The following is a 22359-nucleotide window of genomic DNA, read 5'->3' as shown; positions in this document are numbered from 1 at the left end:
TCTTTGAATCGATGAAAAAAAAAACATATTTCAGATGACTACCATGTGATGTAAAATGACAATAAACATGTAAAACTATAACAGACCAAATATTAATATTCAAACGTTTTGAAAATATACAGTATAAACATTTAATTATTTAAACATGTATCAAACATATGATTCATCGACGTAAGCAACACGAGAAAAGTGTCCAGAAAACCTGAGCTAAATCCTAAATAGCGTATAACAGTGCCAGAAATTAACTTTTCCATAAATGGGCAATTATTGCCCCCTGGATTTGATTTTCAGGGGGATTTTATTTTTTTGAGGGCATTAACACAATGGCACGGAACATCAAAACAAACTGGTATTGGTTTTTTTTACATGTCTGGGTATCCAGCCACATAATTTTATACACATTTTAAGATATTGCATAAAAACTACTGGATGGAAACACTGAGATGCGACTGAAAAATTCGTTCATAACTGGACTAACCAGCGCACCAATCACCGGATCTGAAATGTTGCTCTGGTCATCCTGAAATAAGTTTGTAGAGGAAATAAATCGAATACAAACTCTAATTGTGCCAAAGACCAGGTTTATTGACACTTTTGAAAAATATCTTATAGATCCGCACGGCTAAGTCATAAAGATGGAGGAACGCACACACATAGTGCTCCCACAACTGTGTAACATGCTGTTACTCCCAAACATGAGACAAGTTCTTTAAGTGTTTTGTCTGTGTGCTCTAAACTGTGAGTATTTTAGTAATAAAAGAGTCACAGCAGCTACAATTTATCCGGATTGAATGACGATGTTGTTGTGAACACATGGGATGGAAACACAGCTTTATTCGCACATTGTTTGTGCGATATTATGGTTTTTCGCAAAAATTAAATTTGCAACTTGGATGGAAACATGCAAACGGGTGATTCACGGTGCCCTAGCGGCCAAACGGGAAAATTTATCAGCCGATTATTTAAAGGGGTCATGAAATGGAGAATTAAATTTGCCTTGATATTTCAACATATAAGAGGTAAATGTACAATAAAAACATACCATAATTTTCAGAACTAAAAACTTCCTTCCCAGTCTAAAAAGAGCATTTATAGTTACCACCCTGCTGAAACATCTCATTTTGAAAACTGTGTGTTTGTGACATCACGGGACATTGCTCTCTGCATTTACATGCCCCACAACATGCGTCATCGCACCCTTGGCCCTGCCCACTGGAGATCAGTTCAAGAGATGGAGAGAGCAGGACAGACAGGCCACGTGTGGTCAACTACTCCTGAACACCAAAGGGGACCCATCTGGACTATTTTGAATCATTTTTGTATATAAACATGCACTAGACAGACATACAGCTGTCATGTATCTTGCACCACTTTTAAAAGATGCGGTGTCAAGTTACAACTCTGAAATGGAGACTCCATTCTGTTTATTATCCATTCTATTAAAATTAGTCATTTTAACCATTTAACATAACTTTTAAAAGCCATCATTTTTATCAACTGTAGGCCTAAAATGCAAATGATCAGACTTCTGTTTTTTTTTTTTTATCATTTACTGACAACAATAACAGAAAACTTCCAATCTTTTAACCATTTTAACATCATCTAACAAACATCCCATTTTTGTTATTTAGCGTGAAATAATCCCAGATGATGTTCTTTTTTTTTTTTTTTGCTGTCGGCGACTGGTTGCGTCTTTCAGCACTTCTGCACTCTAAGATGAGCGAAAGGGAAAATAGTTCTATCCTATGCAACTATTTACTAATATAGCTCATTTTTCACTTTGACTCTTATGAAATGCAATAATGTTCATGGTAAATAAATAATACATTTACTAGTTTAGTAAAAAAAAACCTGTATTATCAATATGTTTAAGTGAGGATTGATCCCTTCGATACAACATCACTATCATTTAGTTTGTGTGTATACCTTGGTTAAATGGGGGAAGGTGGTGGGTGATTCCATGTGTCCCAGCTGTCCAGAGGTGTTACAGCCCCAGGAGAACACCTGCCATACACACACACATTACATGAAGTCCCACTGTAATAGAGTCACCTCTTAATAAAAAAAGGCACAGATATGCAGGTAAAGTATCACCTGTGATTGTGCTGTAAGGGCGAGAGAGTGATGAGCACCTGCAGCCACTCTCAGCACCTCTTTACCATTCAGACTCTTAATACAGATGGGCTGCGCTCTAGAAAGAGAGAGAAACAAATGAAGAGCTTTTCACTATAAAGTCTTACATTTTAATGCATCTAATAAGTTTGTCCTCACTGTTGTAGGGCATATCAATCTTTTAAAGCTTTGAATTTTACATAACTCATAAAGCTTGACTTTATAATACAGCGTAGATCAGGAGTGCTCAGTCCTTCTCACTGGAGACCTAGATTCAAGCCTGCATATCTGCCTGTGATTGACAAGTGAACCCAAACACCTAGACCTGGACAGTTTAAGTGTGTTTGGGTTGCTGACATACAACATGTCTTTTCAATGTCAAGATTTAAGTTTAAGATTTATAGTAACATATAAAGTGTATATTTTAGATGCTAAGATCTGGCCGTGACTGGTTACCATTTAAGTTTTTCACCATTTTAATCACCTTTTGCATTTTTGCAGTTCAGATAAGTAATCCTGAAGTGTGACCAATTCATTTTTCAAAGTAACAATATTCCATTTATTTATATGAATTCATAAAAACTGCATGTAGAATAAATAGGGCTATCAAGTCATGATTTTTTTGATTTTATTATTTGATTTAATTTATTCATTTCTTACATAATTAATAAGCCCCTTTATTACGTATTCCATGCTGCCTGCTCTTGGCATGATTAAATGTGTTAATATTTGAATTAACTTTTTTTTATTAATTGCACTAAATTAACATTAAACTGATAGCCCTAATAATAATTGTACAATATAGTTTTTTTTATGTTTAAAATAGTTTTAAAGGAAATTTAGCATGTCACACTGCAGGACACCTCTCTAGTAATGGGTGGAATCTGACCTGGGAAGCAGGTCTCCATGTCCAAGCTGCCCTTCCTGGCCCCGCCCCCAGCTCCACACTTCTGTCTGCAAGGAAGGCAGGCTGGTGTCGGCCTCAGGTACGCCTTCTGAAGCAATCGGAACAGCCCGCATTCGGGGACGGCTCGTCCGTCGCAAAAGACGAGGAGACACTGAGAAAGAAAATAAATAGCACACAACACATTCAAGAGAGCGAGGGACATCAATGTCCAGGTGGAGTAACAACATGCAAAATCACACAAACATGCAACCAAAGATAACCAAAGAAAAATCTTAAGAAAATAGGGTTTACACTTTATGGGAGCTCTCCTTTGTGAAAGGTTTGTTTATTGAATATATATTAGTTTGATTCTGCAATATGAACACAAACAAACAGCAAAGAGAAAATTCAAATGAATCAATTAACAGCACTGGCGCAGACCCTCACACTACACCAACACAACTCAACTGTATACCTCTCTGCAAAACACACACACACACACACACACACACACACACACACACACACTGCCATGCTGAGTCATGTTCCAGCCCCACTGGGTTCCATCTGTCGCACAGGTGGGGACAAGAATGAGGAAGGTGTGTGTGTGTGTGTGTTTGTGTTGCAGGTAGCTCAGTATTGGCTACCATTGTCTTTTCTAGCCCATCTATCATGCTTTATGATGTTTGAAGACAGACAAACAAACCGGGTTAAAGGGATAGTACACCCAATAGAAATTCTCTCATCATTTTCTCACCCTCATGCCATCCAAGAAGATTATGACTTTCTTTCTTCTGCAGAACACAAACAAATATTTTTATAAATGTATTATAAATCTCCACCTTTGTCAGTGGCTGAATGTGAAGGCAAAAGTGAAAGTGTAGATTTACAGTAAAAAAGGACTTGAAAATTGATCTGTTTCTCACCCACAACTATCATATCGCTTCTGAAGACATGGATTTAACCACAGGAGTCATATGGATTACTTTTATTCTGCCACTATGCCCTTTTTGGACCTTCAAAGTTCTGGCTACCATTCACATGCATTGTATGGACCTACAGAGCTGAGACATTCTACTAAAAATCTTAATTTGTGTTTTGCAGAAGAAAAAAAGTCATACACATCTGGGATGGCATGAGGGTGAGTAAATGATGACAGAATTTTAATATATGAGTGAACTATCCCTTTAAGACCGTTTGTCCGGCGCTCCAAGTCTCAACAGCAGAGAGACCTCAAAAAGCTCCAACATCACAATCTCTAACCCTGCAGACTACATGTAAATATTTTTTTACACATGCAAAGCACTTCAGCAGAATGTTTTCCGAGAGCTTGCACGAACTTGTTTTGACTACATATAATTAAAAAAAAGAGAAAATGCACTATCATCATTACATAACCCTCCAAATACAGTTGACAACCTGTTTGTCAGCTAAGTAAGAAGGACTACTTCTATGTAAGGGTGAATCGCACAATGCCTGTCAAGAACATGTACAGGTCATATTTCAGGGCAAAATCAACAGCAAAAATACATTAAATTTAAAACATCAAATTAAAAGCCTGTATGAGGATCTCTCAGAATTTTGCCACTGCAAAATTGTTCCCATAAAAATTAAGCACATTTTCCACCAAATTCAGTTATAACAGTAATGAGAAGAGACTCATTCCCATTAATGTGATGTGAGTTAAAATATTTATATATTACTTACATCTTTACAGACTTTACATTTATGCTGATTTTAATAAAAAAGTTAATAACTGTATTAAAGTATTTTGTTACTGTTTTACAGTAACAAAAACTGCAAGAGAATAATCATTTCATTGAGAATAATCAGAATTGCATTACAGTAATGACAATTTTGGGGGGAAATGTGCTTAATTGTCATGAAAGTTATGGTGCATGTTCTTCATGAAAAATCATTTCTTTTGATTTTGAGCTGAATTATGACCTGGATATGTGTCTGTGACATTCACACCTAAATCTACTTCTGATCTGTATGTTATTGTTCATTCAACTACAACTACACACAAAAAAATACCTTCAGTCGCTGCAGTGGAAGACGACGCCTTCACCTGAGACTCTGCATTGTCTGTAACCATGGCAACAGCAATATATGGGACACCTGTCAAAGTGTGCCATCGGCAGAAATTTGAAAAGGCACGCCGATAAAAGCCGTGCCATTAACAAACACATTACAGTACACATTCACATGTCGGAAACGCAGAGATTTGCAGGGCTTTGCTTTGAACTGAATGAACTACAGAAAGTCTTGACGAATGGCACCGCATTATGCTTAAACCCCACGTGCTTAAACATTCAGCTAATGAAAGATCACGTACAATAGCAATCATTCCTCTGGTTAGTATTAGGCATACCAGTCAGCCTCACAGTTTCATCACACCCTCTAAAACAGGGCTCTTCAATTACTTTTTTTCAAGGGCCAGGTAATCCAAATGAAAATTCGAGCAGGGACAAACTTTTTTTTTTTTGCACGCGTAATTATCAGATCTTTTTATTTTATTTAAATTTTATTTTATTTCAGATCTAATTGTGTACCTTTCGCCTCCCAGATGTCCCTAATTTTTTTAGTAAAATGGGGAGAGTATTGAGACAATTCATTGAAATTAGCCAGCTTACTGTCATTTAATTTGACAAATAAATGCAGTCAGTAGAGGAGGAATTGCAATCAAAAGGGAACAGTTGCCCTTCTGATAGGATTGTAATATTGGTCCTGATATTGCGCCTAATGCAGGTTGCCACTGGTGCAATCATCATGGCCCTGTTCAAGCTGGCAACCTGCACCAAGCAGTGGGGAAACTTTCAGTCTTAGTATAAGGATCATCCATCGATGTGTATATGCTGTGTGCACAGCTATTAAAGACAAACTGATGCAGTGTATTATCAGGGTTTACATATGATACATTCCTGATATTCAATAGGCTATTTTGAGCAATCATCTAATCTAAAGCATTGCCATCACAACTGCATTATATCCTGCATATTTGTCCAGCAACTTTTAACGGCCAACTGAACTTGATTGTCATCTCAAATTAATTTTAGCGTCATAATGCAATTTACATTTTCTGAAGAAGCTCAGCAAATGCAATCCGAGGTAAACAGGGTTAGATTTAAAATATTTAAAATGTTCAAAAGCTAGTTTTCTGAAAGTGAACTCAGCATTGGACAAATAGTTCTGATATAGTCTTGAAAAAAGTGTAGAACATTCTGAGAATGTCATTCAGCCAACTTTTTTCGTCTAAAGAACAGGGTAAGACTAATTTCATTTTGTGTAAAGAAAAGGCATATATAGGTCTAAAAAAAAATTAAAAAAAATTTCATGTGGTCATTAATTATTTTATTTAATGCTTTATTCATTTGGTAATTTATTTAATATAATACAGGGAATTTAGATGGCATTTTGACATGTACATGTAAGCTAAACAATAATTTTATAGAATTGGGCTATATGTTAGTGTTCCAAAAAAGCACACTGATGCTTTTCTCCTAGTATTGTGTATTTATTTTTAATTTAAAATATCTTTGTGCACAGAAATTATATGTTTTTTTGTATTATGGGCTAATTCCATGACTACCGTCTATTATTTTGAATGGTGTGGAAAAGCAACTTTAATAAATAAACGGATGGCTACCGTGATTAAATTAATCACAAACAGTGGCCATACATTTGTTCTCTGTGCACTTGTCCATGTGCATGATATGAGATATTTGTGTTGGCACTCCTGGAAGTGTCATGGTTGCAGCATCGGATCTATATGCCGTTAAGCTCAATTCATAATCACGTACAATAAATTGGCTTTCAAGGATGTATACCGTTGTCATGATTAACGCAAGCTAACGATTGGGGTAAATTCTGTCATGTGACACTATATTTTCGCATTTAAGCCAATTTTCTCGACAAAAAGTGTTTCCAAACCAGGTTTTCATGACATTTGAAGTATCGACATAGAGTTTATGCGCTAGATTTAAATGGAAAAATATTATGTCGACACTTGTGAAATTTTAGCGATAATTTGCATTTCCATCAGCCTTATTTTGATGTGCTAAAACATTTTTTGCAAAAAATCCTTGTATGGAAATGTAGTTAGTGCTGATGAAGGTCATTGCTGACTTGGAGGATCTTGCTGTGATCACTGCCATGGAGGCGAAGTTCACTGATGTGGTTACAAGAGTGGGGGATGTCGAGAAATGGATCGATTACCTTTATCGGGTTTGAGGGTCTTTATAATCTTGTTTTTGACCCACAATCTATTTTTTCTTAAATGTCAAAATGTCAGATGTTAATATAAGTGGATTGTCTCTCTCCACGTGGAATGTAAATGGGTTGGGGCACTCTATAAAAAGAAGGAAGGTTATTTATCTTCTTAAGCGTAAGAAATATGATATAGTCTTTCTTCAAGAAACACATCTTTCTCCACAGGAAGCTGAAAATCTGGAAGGATATAGGGTGGGCATTTTTTATAGTGCTGGCTCGAGTAAAAGCAGGGGAGTCATTACGCTGATAAGTAAACATCTGCAATTCAAATGTCTCAAACAGAGTAAAGATAAATTAGGAAGAGTCATTATTGTTTTAGCTGAAATTCAAGGACAAAGTCTTATTTTGGATAATATTTATGCACTTAACATTGATGATCAGGGCATTTTTATAGATCTTGAAGGGATGTTGCAAGCCGCTGGCACCCCTCATGATATAATATTGGGAGGAGACTTTAATCTTTTGATGGACTCCTTTTGAGTCCTTGATCATAGTGAAGCAAAAGTGTGCAAGCCCCCTAAAACAACATTGACGCTTCTCAGGATGTGTAAAAATCTTGGTCTTGTAGATATTTGGAGACTTTTGAACCCATTTGGTAGGGTCTATAATTTTTTTTTCAAATAAGTCCATAAGATTTACTCTACAATAGATGTTTTTTTATATATACATAAGTCCCTCATTTCATCTGTTGCTGATTGCTTAATTGGAAACTTTTTAGTCTCAGATCACGCCCTGGTGTGTTTAGAGGTGTTGCCACATATGGAGAAAAAGAAATCATATAGTTGGCGCTTTAATGTATCCATTTAGCAAAATTCTGAATTCCAACAAATGCTAAAGGCTGAAATCAATGTCTATATGGAAACTAACTGAATATCCTCTGTGGGCGCTTAAGGCGGTTCTTAGGGGTCGGATCATACAGTATGCCGCATTCACCAAAAAATCCAAAGCACAAGAACTCGTAGAATTGGAAGGGAATATTAAAAGTGCAGAGGCAGATCTGAAGCGCTGAATGTCGTCTAATGGCCTCAGGGAATTGACCCGATTTAAATACAAATATAATACTATTTTGTCGCAGAAGGTGACGTTTTGGCTATTCAGGGCAAGACAGTCATATTTTGAGTCGGGGGACAAGGCAGGGAAACATCTGGCTAGATATATAAAACAGAGAGAGTCTTTTTCTACCATTCCCTCAGTGAAATCTGCTGGTGGTGAAATATTTACCTCGGCCATTGATATTAATAATGCTTTTAAAGAATTCTATCTTGAGCTCTATAGTTCCACGTCTTCATCTACTGATGAGGATATTAGAAACTTTGTGGAAACATTAGAATTTCCTAAACTGACGAAAAATTATCTTGATACTGAGAAAGCCTTGGAGGAGCTTGGTGAGGTAATTAAGGCCTTGCCTACAGGCAAGGCTCCGGGGCCAGATGGCTTTGCCGCTGAATTTTTTAGATCTTATGCTTCAGAACTGGCTCCACTTTTGCTAGAAGTTTATACGGAATCATTAAAGAACGGAAAGCTTCCGCCAACCATGACACAAGCCCGGATCAGTCTGATTCTTAAAAAGGACAAAGATCCAAGTGAGTGTAAGAGTTACCATCTAATTTCCCTGATCCAGCTAGATGTTAAAATACTACCAAAAATTTGGCTAACCGATTAAGTTATGACATCTCTTATACATACAGATCAGGTGCGGTTTATTCAGGGCAATAGCTCTTCTGATAACATTAGGCATTTCATCAATATCATGTGGTCAGTGGTGATTGATCAGACTCCGGTCGCTGCCATCTCACTTGATGCCAGAAAAGGCGTTTGATATGGTAGAATGGGATTATCTTTAAGATTTTGGAAATGTATGGGTTCGGGAATACTTTTATTGGATGGACTATGTTACTTTATAGACACCCGGTAGCGGCGGTACAAACAAATGGATTAAATTCTGATTATTTTACTCTGGATAGGGGCTGTTTTGTCTTGCCTTGGAACCATTAGCAGCCACGATAAGAAAGGAGGATGATTTTCCATGGGTGGTGGCGGGAGGTGTGGCGCATAAGCTTTTTCTTTAAGCAGATGATATTTTATTATTCGTCTCCAACCCTACTAGATCTATGCCTTGCCACCACAGAATTATTAATTCGTTTTCTAAATTCTCAGGATACAGAGTTAATTTGTCTAACTCCTAAGCTTTGGCTCTGACAGCATACTACCCAGTAACAGCTTTTCAGCCAGGTGCTGCCAGTGGCCCAAACAGGGCATTAAGTATTTGGGTATTTTATTCCCAGCAAATTTGTGTGATTTAGTTAGAGTTAATTTTGACCCTTTAATAAAAAAGGTTTTCGAGCGATGTGGGCAGGTGGGCTTCATTACATTTATCTATGATTGAGAAGGTTAATGTTATTCAACTACCTGCTACAATCTCTCCCTTTAGATGTCCCCCTCTCTTATTTCAAGCAATTTGATAGCATAGCGAAGTCCTTCATTTGGAATGGTAAACGTCCCAGATTACACTTCATTAAATTACATAGGCCAATTGACATAGGTGGGCTAGGCCTACCCAAGATTTTGTTTTATTATTATGCATTCGGTCTCAGACATTTGGGTCATTGGTCGCTTCCACCTGAGAGAGCCCCTTCCTGGTTTTGTACTGAACAGGAAGTTCTTGCCCCTATTTCGCCATTGCAAAGCCTTTCTATCAAACAAACTGGAGAAGTTAAGTTACACCCCGTTATCTTGCATTTGCACGCGGTATGGACAAAAGTGTCCAGAGTGGTTAATTCAGTCATTTATTTAAATGTTGCGTCGAACATATGGCTGAACCCAAAATTATGTATTAATAAATCCCCTTTCTGTTGGACAGAGTGGATTGTGAGGGAGATTAATACGCTCGGTGACCTATATGAGAGTGGAGTGTTGAGATCCTTTAAAAATATGGTTCAACATTTTGGGATTCCCAGGTCTCAATTCTTTAGGTATTTACAACTGTGCCATCTGCTCTGTACTATCTTTGAGAGTAGCATACACCCCCCTAATGTGGCAGACACTCTGGGAGTGGTGATTACTGCTTTTGGAAAAGGTCATGAGGCATCAGTGTATTACTGCCTGCTAATTCAGAGTCTGGGGGACAGAGCTTCAACTTCTCTCAAGAGATTATGGGAGAAAGATTTAAACTTGTTATAGGAGGAGGGAGTGTGGGCTAGGATTCTAAAAAAGGTCAAGTCTACATCTAGAGATGCAAGGGTGCAATTTATGCAATTTAAGATTTTACATCGATTCTATTGGACCCCCTCTAGATTGTATAGGCTTGGTCTGAAAGACACACCCACCTGCTGTCAATGCCAATCAGAAAATGGGGACACAACCCATGTTTTTTGGTGGTGTGTTAAGATCCAAGAATTTTGGTTGAGGGTTCAGAGTTTTATGTGTGACGTATTGGGCACTCAAATTTCATATTGCCCCAGACTCTGTATTTTAGGCGATGGGGCGGTCATTAATATAGAGGATAAATGCATAAAAAATAGGGTTTTTTTTTTTTGTGTGTGTGTGTATACTTTGGCTTTGACCACAGGGATATCTGTTGAGGGTCAGGGTGGGGATTGGGAGGGGGAAAGGGAATAATGGGGGTTAAAAGTTGATTCTGTGTATATAGGTTTTGCTTTTCTGTTTCATTTGTTAGAATCAATAAAAAGTGCTAATCAGAAAACCTTTTTCAGGCATTCTTCAAAAATGATGGAAAAGAAGCGATACGTTTGAGCGAAACGTTATTTAATAAAGATTTACAAGCTATGACAGTTACCGGAGGGCCAAATAAATAAATAAAAATTGACGGGCAATTAGTTGACCAGCCCTCCTCTTAAACCAGCCTATTAGAAAAGCATACTATTTTCTTAAAACATTAATAAAACTCATCACAAAATGAATGGAGCTGTTAGTTACTCGTAGCTTTTGCAGCAGCAACAATACGAAAGAAGCTCATCAACTAGTCCATGCTAATAAAAAAAAAAAACACACGCATACACTCACCTCTCCATGCAGACTTACAGAGATGGTACACAGAGTGTAAGAGAAGAAGGTGTATACCCTGAGAGAGCAGGCCAGGCAGAGAGAGGCGACGGCTAAGCTCCGCCTCCTCCTCACGAATGTCCCCCAGGCTGGAGCTTTTCTTCCCCTGCATGGGCTCCTCTTGACGCAGTCTCTCCTCAACTCGCTCACGCCCCTCTCCTGGAACCTAAAGGACACCGATCAAAGATCAATGGTCAAAGATCAGCTCCTGTCTGTGATAGTTGGATTCTTGTTTTGTTATTATTCTTCAATGAGCAGACTTCTTATCCAAATCATCTTTGAACAACACAAAACAGAGTGCAAGCAGACGAGTGGGGGCAGGGAAGGGGTGGAATGAAATATAGGTTCAAACTCAAACAGTATGTACTAACTGTGAAAATGACATGAAATAAATAATAGAAATGGAATAGTTTTAAGGTTTATGATTCAGGCATGAGAGTGCCATTGTATCAGTGTAACAAACAAGTAACATGAAACAAATATTTGGTGCCACTTAAAATATATTTTGGAGAGTAAATGGCAAAAATTGATGTTTTTTTTTTTTTTTTCCAGGTTGAAGTATTTGTGTGTATAATTAGAGGTAGACCGATATATCGGTTTTACAGATTAATCGGTGCAGAAAGCTGCTTTTTGGAACTACTGGTTATCTGCTAAATTCCATACCGATAGTTGCCGATATTTTTTATTCCTCCGTGTTCGGCGCTGGAGGATTCTACAGTTAGAAAGGCTTAGTTCTACAGTATAACAGCGGCCTCTAGAGGTGAAATAAAAACAATCACTGACACTTTGTGGGAATTTGCTATATGTAAATCTGTCATCATCGACAATATTCATACATATTTTTATCCTCACTTTTTTTTAATACTCACTCGCATATTTGTATTTTGTTTAGAAAATCAAGTATTATAAATTGAAGCGAGGGCATGCAAAGAAATGCAACTTTATAGAAATGGGCTCCATCAGCAGATACATCATGTCTCCAACTTCATATCTTGTGAATAATAATAATAATGAACCATATCGCTCATAAACCTCATCATTAAAATAAATAAACAAAACCCTTCATCTGGTGAATATATATGATATAAAAATACTTAAATATGCACTCAGTAACTTTTCTGTTTGGACTTACACTGACACCTAGCGGCTTGGATGCAGCATCATTTAAAATCAATAGCTTTCAGTTACAGATGCCATTGTAGAAATTCACTATTCACAGTCAGCCATGATTACTTTAATCAATGAGTGAAAGTGTCAAATAACAGGACGGTTTCTGAGATTAAACGAGAAGTATTCGGCTGGTCATGTGATTCTAAAATGGCAGCCCCCATGTGCGGACCCTCTCCATGTAAATGAAAACAGCTTTTATAAGGTTACTGATATGACTGGAGTCTGGATTTCTGGCAAATATTGCAAAATTACAATTCATGTCTTTAGAAGTTAAACTTTTTTTAATGAGGAAAAAAATTACAGAGTGAACCTTTAACTATAGAGCATTGTGTTGGAGTCAAGTCAGTGTCATCTCAAAATAAGAGTCACCGGTGTGTTTTAGGCTTGATTACAGTCCCAGAATAAAAGTCCTGGGTTATGCCTGGGTTTTTTCCCGGTTGTTATTGGGATTTTGGATGCACAATAACTGCTTCTGGGATTTTATTCATTTTAGAATCTTATAGCATCTATGTCTTTGCCTGTCATAGTAAGGAAAGACAAATCATTTTTAAGATTCCACAAATCGATTTTAAAAACTAATCGAATGATTAATTGTTTATTGGCCTTTTCAACCACCTAAATTGTCAGTATCGTCAAAATCCACTATCGGTCAACCTCTAATATGAATAAATGAGTAGGCTATATAAAAATGCTTGTAATCAAGTAATGTGTTTTTTAATTTGTTTGTTGGATATATTAAGTGTATTAAGAGATGTCTTGCAATTATGTTGCTGTTTTTCTCTTTTTTGGGGGGTTATTTCTTTTAAAATGCATTTCCAAATAAATAAAAAAAAGAACAAACTGGTCATCAACACTTACCCAGTAACCAATCACTTTTCTCAGGGAGAGCGCCTCATATGTGGATGCTACACGCTCCCCAACTGCAGATGCACACGACACCACTAGGTTATTTAGCGCTGACCCCATTGGAGTCACAGACTGGGCAACCGGAATCAAGGGGTTACATGTGAAAGCATCAGCAGGGTCACCAGAGAGCTGTGATGGGACACAAATAAACTGAACATGAGAGTTCTGTATAGTGCAATTCAGATTAGGGATGGGTCAGGACGGTTGACTAGTCGCCCAACAACCAAGGCGGTTAGAGAGGTTGATTAGTGAGTTTATATACATGTTAAGTATTTTGAAGGGATCATTTTATAGACAAAATTTTAATTCTTTAAAGAAGTTCTGATGTAGACTTCTAACAAAACTAATTTCACGCATTTAAGCATAAGCCTTTGATCAAAAGGTTTTTAAGATCATGAGAAACAAACTTTTGACTGGTAGTGTACATCCACTTTATGCTTGTTGAACATTCACTGTTAAGACTAACGAGTTTGAATCCTAACAAAGAAAAAAAAAAATCAACTTATCAAGTTCAATGCAACTGGATGGGAAAATATTGTTTTAGTGAGTAAACTGTTTGTGGTGATGTGGGCATGACCGAGCGACATCTGTGGAGAGCGAGGTTGGGAGAGGAAGAGTGGTAAGGGTTGACACCTATGGGAAATCACCTCTAACAGCTGTTTTGTGTTGCAGTGAGAGCCGGAAGGGGTTAAAAGGGCAGTCCAGACCACCGGAGGAGAGAGAGAGAGAGAGACACACACGCAGCCAAGTTCATTCACATTTATTTACGTTGTGCTAAAGTTTGTTACGCTGAAAAGTGTGTAATAAAAAGACTTATGCTGGACATTTATCCAGCCCTCGCTTCGTCCTTGAGAAGAGAACTTGTGATCTATCACACTGTTATACTATGTATTTTTGAGAAAGATAAAGGAGAGCCCTTTAAGTGTTTAATGTGACTGTTATCTGGGGGTTTTCAAGGGTGTTATAGTATTGAGGGGTTCCACTGTACTGATGAGTGATGTTTGTGGTTAAGTCAGAAACAAATCATTGTAAAGACACTTTTATGGTAATGCTAGAGCAAATTCTAATTTCCTATACCTACAATGTTGTTGCAGCTGATAAAAATGAGAAATCTATTAAAACTCTAGTTTAAAAAAGTATGCAAGAAATGTAATCCTTGTGTCCATGTTGGTTTCATAATTTTCTGAAAAACTTTAGTAGCATTTTATACAAAAGAAAATGGATTTAATGACTTTAAAAATGTCAAGCAGTGTAACCATCAAGGAAAAGGTGTTAAAATACTTTGCACCTTGAATACACGTGAGTGTATTTTCACTCTTTTCTTTTCACATGACAACAAAATGGCTACTTGCAAGATGGCTAAACCACCTGCCTTTGGTTGTTCTTTTTTATATATATAATTATAAGATTATTCCAAACTACTTATGCCAACATTTCTTTTTTCATGAATTTCTGCTTGTAAAGACACCTTTACTTTTATTTTTTTTTTATCATCTACAGTCGGTTACACAGAAATTACTTTGAGCTCAGAAAATGAAATCATGTTCATCCTAGTAAAGGTATATTCAAGTAATTGCTTAAATATATTATTTTAAATAACAATAGATCCGGACAAAAAAATTTGTCATTGGCCTATTTTCCACCATCGGGTCGAACGATTCTGAGCACGGTACGGAATGGTTAGAGTAGCATTTCCACTTAAGCACGGTTTGGCACGGCATAGTTAGAAACCGATCTCAGCTTGGAATTCTCCGCACAGTTAGCTAACCGTACTCAACCATGCTGGTGGAATGGGTTTAGTACGTGGCGACTCGTTTAGTGTATCACAATAAATCATGATTTTATTAGTATTGTAGCCTACATTCATTTTTCTTCACGCCTTTTTCATCAGGTAAGAAGATTACTAGCTCATTTAAACTCGAAGTATATCAATATATTCTCATATACTATTTTTATATAATACTTACAATAGTACTACAGTATTTTGTCAATAAATATCCTTTTTAGCTAGTCTTGGAACGTTTACCTTTCTGCATGTTCGTGTCCGGTGGCAAACACAAGCAAATGATGGTAAACCTCTCGCCTTTTTCTCTTTCCTTTTTACAAAAGACGGATCTGTTCCGTACCACGGTGGAAAAAGAAACTTTAACCACGCCAGCTGGCACGAATCAGCACAGAATGGTATGGTTTTACGACAAGAACTGTTCGGCCCAATGGTGGAAAAGCAGCTATTGACTCTCATATCACATCAGGGTTTATAGAGTTGTTGCATGTGACTGACCTGAGCAGAGTGAAGCGTACTGGAGGTCTTGGCCGTGTGTTCTGGCAGCGAGTGATCAGAGAGTCTCTTCAGGTAGGCCTTCACTGCCTGCTCATCTGGGTATGGAGAGGACTTCATCCCTGTTCCTAACACAGACCCACTTGTGGTCTTACAGCAGTCCGGCTCAGGGATGCTGGTCTCTGAGGCTTCAACACAAGCCTCTCCATTAATGACTGGATCTTCAGGCTTATTTGAGTCTTTTAAGGCTAGTTCTGCAGGTTCTTGGCCATATACAGGTGCCTGATTTTGAGGTTCAGAAGCAGGTGTGCTTGAAGAGGGAGGTGTAGATACAGGGTTGGTGCTGGAGGTAGGTGATTTTGGGATCTCGCTGGGTTCCGAGGGAGAGTTCTTACCTGTCTTATCCAGTAACCCCTGATCTGGGCTACATTCTAAGCCAGATTTAGTCTCAGTGTTCTCAAGCTCAACCCCTTGTGGACAGTGATGGCCATCAGAGATGATAACATGGTCCTCCTTGTCTGTCATTGTGTAGAGCAGCTGATGGCACTGGCCACACTTGTCTGGAGGGGGTTTGCAAGGTTCCTGTGGAGGGGGCAGACAGCGCACTAAAGCCAGGCTGTGAGAGGCTCCACAGGCCACCTGCAGAACATGCCTTCCAGCCAGGTGCTCCACCTTCTGGGGCTTCCAGACAGGAAAAGTTGAGGTGTTCAGGCCTAGCTGGCAGCCGCTCCCCCAAGCCCAGACTTCGTGCTTGGCTGAAAGAGCCAGTGTGTGCTCATCCCCACATGCCACCTCCTGGATCTTTATTGTCTGAGAAGGCATGGTCTCAGAGTCAACCACTCCCACAGGGGTGGGGTTAGGGATAACAGAGAGTCCTGATAGGCCACATTGGCCGTGAATGTTTTCTCCCCACATGTGCACGCCTCCATCCTCTGTTACGACTCCACTGTGGGCGGAGCCAGCTGCCACAAAAATGACACGTTGTTCACTAAGCACCGCCTCCAGAATGGGCTCAGTTGCCACTGATGACCCTTGGTTTTGCTTCCATGGCAACTCACCAAAACTGTAGACTTGTCCCCCTAAATATACAGTGGTTATATAAATATAACTGTATTGTAATCTCATTGCAAAATGTAAGAGTAGCAAAAATGTATTTATTGTCAAATCTTTTCACAACATGCAAAAGCACATGCTGCAATCTGAATTGCTAAGCTTAAAGCAATAGCTCACCCAAAAATGTTAATTCTCTCATCATTGACTCACCCTCATTCCATTCCAGATGTGTATGATTTTCTTTCTTCTACAGAACACAAACAAAGATTTTCAGAAGAACATCTCAGCTCTGTAGGTCAACACAATGTAAGTGAATGGTGACCAAAACTTTGGAATGCAAAAAAGCACTTAAAAGTTATCCATATGTCTCCAGTAGTTTAATCCATTTCTTCTGAGGTGAATCAATCTATACAATTGGAACAGACCAAAATATAACTCCTTTTTCACTATAAATCTTGACATCAGCAGTCTCCTTGGCGATCATGATTTCAAGCTCAATTACACTTATAAGCGCAATCTAGCACTAGGAAGTGTATTAAGCTTATAATCATGATCGTGCCTAGAGACTGCAATGGCAAGATGTTCAGTGAAAAAGGAGTTATATTTTGGTCTGTTCTCACCCAAAACCGATTATTATTTTTATGCTGCCTTTATGTGCTTTTTGGAGCTTCAAAGTTTTGGTGACTTTTCACTTGCATTGACCAACAGAGCTGAAATTTTCTTCTAAAAATCTTTTTTTGTGTTCTGCAGAGGAAAAAAAGTCATACACATCTGGGGTAGCATGAGGGTGAGTAAATGATGACAGAATTGTCATTTCTGGGTAAACTATCCCTTTAAAAACCTTTGCAATCCATGTTACTTCCATAATTTGATGTATTTTTTTCTCCCAATATTGGAATGCCAAATTCCCACTACTTAGTAGGTCCTCGTGGTGGCGTGGTTACTCACCTCAATCCGGGTGGCGGAGGACTAGTCTCAGTTGCCTCCGCTTCTGAGATAGTCAATCTGCGCATCTTATCACGTGGCTCGCTGTGCATGTCACCGTGGAGACTCACAGCATGTGGAGACTCATGCTACTCTCCACGATCCACGCACAACTTACCACGCGCCCCACTGAGAGTGAGAACCACTAATCGCGACCACGAGGATGTTACCCCATGTGACTCTACCCTCCCTAGCAACCGGGCCAATTTGGTTAATTAGGAGGCCTGGCTGGAGTCACTCAGCACATCCTGGATTCAAACTCACGACTCCAGGGGTGGTAGTCAGCATCGATACTCGCTGAGCTAACCAGGCCCCCAATTTGATGTATTTCTGATTGAAACAGGATATTTAACGAGAAAAGAAGGGCCTGACTTGACCTAAAAGTCAGTTACCAGTCGCTTGTGCAACTACATACCTCCTGAAACTCAGCTGGCACCCACATTTAAAGAGGTCTTTTCACTGTTATTTGAAAACTAAAGGCCAAGTTCCCCTTTGGGAGCATCTCAATGGTAATACTTCTTTTTCAAAACTAACGTTATTTGCTATTTTTACCATAACCTGCATTATTTGTAAGATTTCATAAAGGCTGCCTTACATACAACAGTGGCCTAAAACAATGCCTAAATAGCTGTTTGGCTACTGGTTAACATAAAAAGAATAGTTCACCCAAAAATAAAATTCTCTCATGACATACTCACCCTCCTACCATCCCAGATGTGTATGACTTTCTTTCTTCTGTAGAACAGAAATTAAGATTTTTAGAAGAATAATTCAGCTCTGTAGGTCCTCACACTGCAAGTGAATGGGTGCCAAAAGTTTGAAGCTCCAAAATCCACATAAAGGCAGCATAAAAGTAATCCATACGACTCCAGTGGTTAAATCCATGTCTTCAGACACGATATGATAGTTGTGGGTGAGAAACAGATCAATATTTAAGTCAGTTTTATCATAAGTTCTCCTCCCTGCCACGTAGGGGGCGATATGCACGAATAATGTGAATCACCAAAAACAGAAGAAGAATCGGAATGTGAAGTGGAGATTGACTGAGCAGGGAGAAAAATTTATAGTAAAAAAAAAATAAAAAATTTAAATATTGACCTGTTTCTCACCCACACCTATCATAGTACTTTTGCAGTACTTTTATGTTGCCCTATGTGGATTTTAGAGATTAAAAATGTTGACACCCATTCACTTGCATTGTATGGACCTACAGAGCTGAGATATTCTTCTAAAAATCTTCGTTTGTGTTTAACAGATGAAAAAGTCATACACATCTTGGATGGCATAAGGGTGAGTAAATGATGAGTGCATTTTCATTTTTGGGTGAATAAAACTTTTGACTAAAATCCCACAAGGCCTAGGTGATGTCAGACCAGCAATGTGTATTAAGAAAATAAACAGGGTCCACTGTGATTTCATATTGACTTTAAACAAAGGGCTTATACAATATTAGTGCCTTCCTTGCACATATTGAATTGCCTAGTCTAATTTGCATGTTTATCCATCTCTTGTTCAAGTGTGAATAATGAATGTATTACCCTCTACAAGGAGAACACCATGTCTGGCCCCGAGGGCAGCCTGGAGCACCGGCCGGGAGAGCAGCACCCTCTCTGGTGTGGTGCTGTAGGAATATCCTCTCCACTTATAGAGCAGACCTCTCTCCCTAGAACTGTCCTCTTCACCAGAACTTGAAACACACCAATACACTTACATTCAGAGTAGTCACGAGACCATGAATGCACAAAGTCTGCATTGTTCTACATTTCCACAAATAAAAGTGCCAATGGGAAGATGCACTCTCACCTCTTGTGTTTCTCCATCTCTAAACATCTCCCATGTCACAGCTGGTGCTTTTGTCCCTGTGGATGATTAACCTGTGAAAGAACAGCTGACAAATGAGTTAATGTAAGATTCATCTATCGAACATTGTTGTTGCAAATAATCTGAAATAAAGTTATCTTGCAGGCTGACATAGATGAGGTTTTGTTGAAATTGTGAGATATGACTTATAGTATTGAAAGCAGCTGTATGAATGAGTTGAAAATTGCAAACCAATCAGTAATGTTTTCGCTTTCTATGCCATCAAGTTCAAGCAGGAGTTTTTTTTAAAGGGATAGTTCACCCAAAAAAGAAAATTCTCTCATCATTTACTCACCCTCATGCCATCCCAGATGTGTATGACTTTCTTTCTTCTGCAGAACTCAAACAAAGATTTTAAGAAGAATATTTCAGCTCTGTAGGTCCTCACAATGCAAGTGAATGGAAACCAACATTTTGAAGCCCCAAAATGCACATAAACGCAGCATAAAAGTAATCCATATGACTCCAGTGGTTAAATCCATATCTTCAGAAGTGATATGATAGGTGTGGATGAGAAACAGATCAATATTTAAGTCCTATACTCTAAATTCTCCTCCCTACTCAGTAGGTGGCGATATGCATGAAGAATGCGAATCGCTAAAAACAAAAGAAGAATGTGGAAATGAAAGTGGAGATTGATAGTAAAAAAGGACTTAAACATTGACCTGTTTCTCATCCACACCTACTATGTCTCTTCAGAAGACACTGATTTAGCAACTGGAGTCATATGGATTACTTTTATGCTGCTTTTATGTGCATTTTGGAGCTTCAAAATGTTGGTTTCCATTCACTTGCATTGTGAGGACCTACAGAGCTGAAATATTCTTCTTAAAATCTTTGTTTGAGTTCTGCAGAAGAAAGAAAGTCATACACATCTGGGATGGCATGAGGGTGAGTAAATGATGAGAGAATTTTCTTTTTTGGGTGAACTATCCCTTTAAAAAAACACTTGCTTGAACTTGATGACATACAAAACGAAAACATTACTGATTGGTTTGCAATTTTCAACTCATTCATACAGCTGCTTTGGATTACTTTTATGCCACTTTTATGTGCTTTTTGAGCTTCAAAGTTCTGGAAATCATTCACTTTCATTGAAAGGACCAACAGAGTTGAGATATTCTTCTAAAAATCTTCATTTGTGTTCTGCAGAAGAACGAAAGTCAAGCACATTTGGGATGGCATGGGGGTGAGTAAATGATGAGATGATTTTCATTTTTGGGTGAACTATCCCTTTAATAACTGTATTAGCGTTACATTGCAGCTGTATAGTTTTCAACTATTATTGCAAATAAAATAAAAATATTTGTAACTTAACATTTTACTAATACAAATGTATTTTAAAAATACATTGCTAAAAATAAAATGTATTTATTTGTCACTGTCACTGAGTATTTCTGTTCCCAAGGCTCAGGCTACATATCTTATTACCTAATAAACAAAAAAGTGAAATGTTTTTAAGTCCAAACTACGTGGCAAGCCAAAACCATCAATACTGACAGTGTAAACACACACATGTACACACACATGTACACACACATTGATCAGGGCCAAAGGTGGCGTGGAGCTGTGATGAAATCACACACTGATAAACACACAAGAACATTTTGGAATGATCTGGGAGATGGTCTAATTATTTGTCATTGTGATCAAATAACACTGATCTTAATAAAACACACACACACACACACACACACACACACACACACACACACACACACACACAAAGCTATCAATCTGTTTTAGGTCGTTCTGGCAAAATGACATGCATATATACAACAAGAAAACACATTATCAATGGCTTGTCACATTCAATACTCTAACTGATTTCTCTGAAATGTGATCTTATAGTGTTTGATCTAAAACTTAAGAAATATATGATGAGATCAGAGCACAAATAGGACAAATCTGCAACCTAAAAATGTGGAGAAAAGATACGACTTAAAGATACTCACAATAACAACACTGTCAGGTCCGGAAAATGCAGTAAAACGTCCAGAAGACAATAACAGCTCTATTTCTCGTCTTATTTGTTGAATTAATAACGTGTAAAATGGTCTAAATGCTGTTTCGGTTATTCTTAGCTCAGATTATGAACCTCTCAAAGAGACAGAACCCAATAAATCTTGTGTGAATATGTTAGATTTTAAAATACTTCAAGGGAGGTGAGAAATAAGCTGGTGATGAGGCAGACAGACAGACAGACTGCACAGCAGAGCTCATAATAATGAGGATGATGATGATGATCGGGGATGTTGTTATGGTGTTGTTGTGAGCGCATTGGCGGACGGAAAGGCAAGACGGACAAACGAAAGGAGGATTTACGCTTTCGCGTTTTCTAGATGGAATGGGAGAGGTGAGCTGGTTGCTTCATGTTTAGGTGTCTGTTTGCGTCAATATTGTATTAATATAAAAAATAATGAAATGATACAGTACCGTACCACCATAGACATTGCATGGAATGTGACACAACCTCTATATTAAGGTTTGTGGTCGATCATTTTGCATTTCTTATACTGGCTTTGGCCTGACCCAATCTTTCAACATTTGGTTACATCCTATAAGATATAAATGGCATGACATGATATATTGTATTACAAACATTTACCATGGTAGCCACAGTTTCCGTCAAATAGTCACCAATGAACTGTGGTAACTTGGTATTGGCTACTACTGTCATTTCATAAAACAAAATTAAAGGAATTGTTCAGCCAAAAATTTAAATTCTCTCATAATTTGCTCTTTACCCTCATGCCTTCCCTAATGTGTATGACTT

At 38.1% G+C, this 22359-nt stretch overlaps 1 protein-coding gene across 3 annotated transcripts in view; it reads right to left on the bottom strand.

Moving 5' to 3' along the window:
- The window catches only part of LOC127448854 (alsin-like), a 52299-nt gene extending 30450 nt beyond the window's left edge, over positions 1 to 21849 (bottom strand). For 2 of the 3 annotated variants that reach the window (XM_051711711.1, XM_051711712.1), the window contains exons 1-10: positions 21539 to 21849; positions 19527 to 19597; positions 19262 to 19410; positions 15690 to 16765; positions 13361 to 13537; positions 11294 to 11498; positions 5036 to 5119; positions 3002 to 3170; positions 2095 to 2191; positions 1927 to 2004 (exon numbers count right to left, since the gene is read on the bottom strand). In XM_051711711.1, the coding sequence (XP_051567671.1) occupies positions 1927 to 2004; positions 2095 to 2191; positions 3002 to 3170; positions 5036 to 5119; positions 11294 to 11498; positions 13361 to 13537; positions 15690 to 16765; positions 19262 to 19410; positions 19527 to 19543 (2052 nt within the window). In that variant the 5' untranslated portion in view covers positions 19544 to 19597; positions 21539 to 21849. The remainder of the gene's footprint in view (positions 1 to 1926; positions 2005 to 2094; positions 2192 to 3001; positions 3171 to 5035; positions 5120 to 11293; positions 11499 to 13360; positions 13538 to 15689; positions 16766 to 19261; positions 19411 to 19526; positions 19598 to 21538) is intronic. The other variant, XM_051711713.1, reaches the window with a different exon arrangement.
- Between the last annotated feature and the right edge of the window lie 510 nt (positions 21850 to 22359).

This window comes from Myxocyprinus asiaticus, chromosome 12, assembly GCF_019703515.2.
Source record: "Myxocyprinus asiaticus isolate MX2 ecotype Aquarium Trade chromosome 12, UBuf_Myxa_2, whole genome shotgun sequence".
In the NCBI taxonomy this organism is placed as follows: Eukaryota; Metazoa; Chordata; class Actinopteri; order Cypriniformes; family Catostomidae; genus Myxocyprinus; species Myxocyprinus asiaticus.
This window is presented reverse-complemented; position numbering and strand designations above follow the sequence as displayed.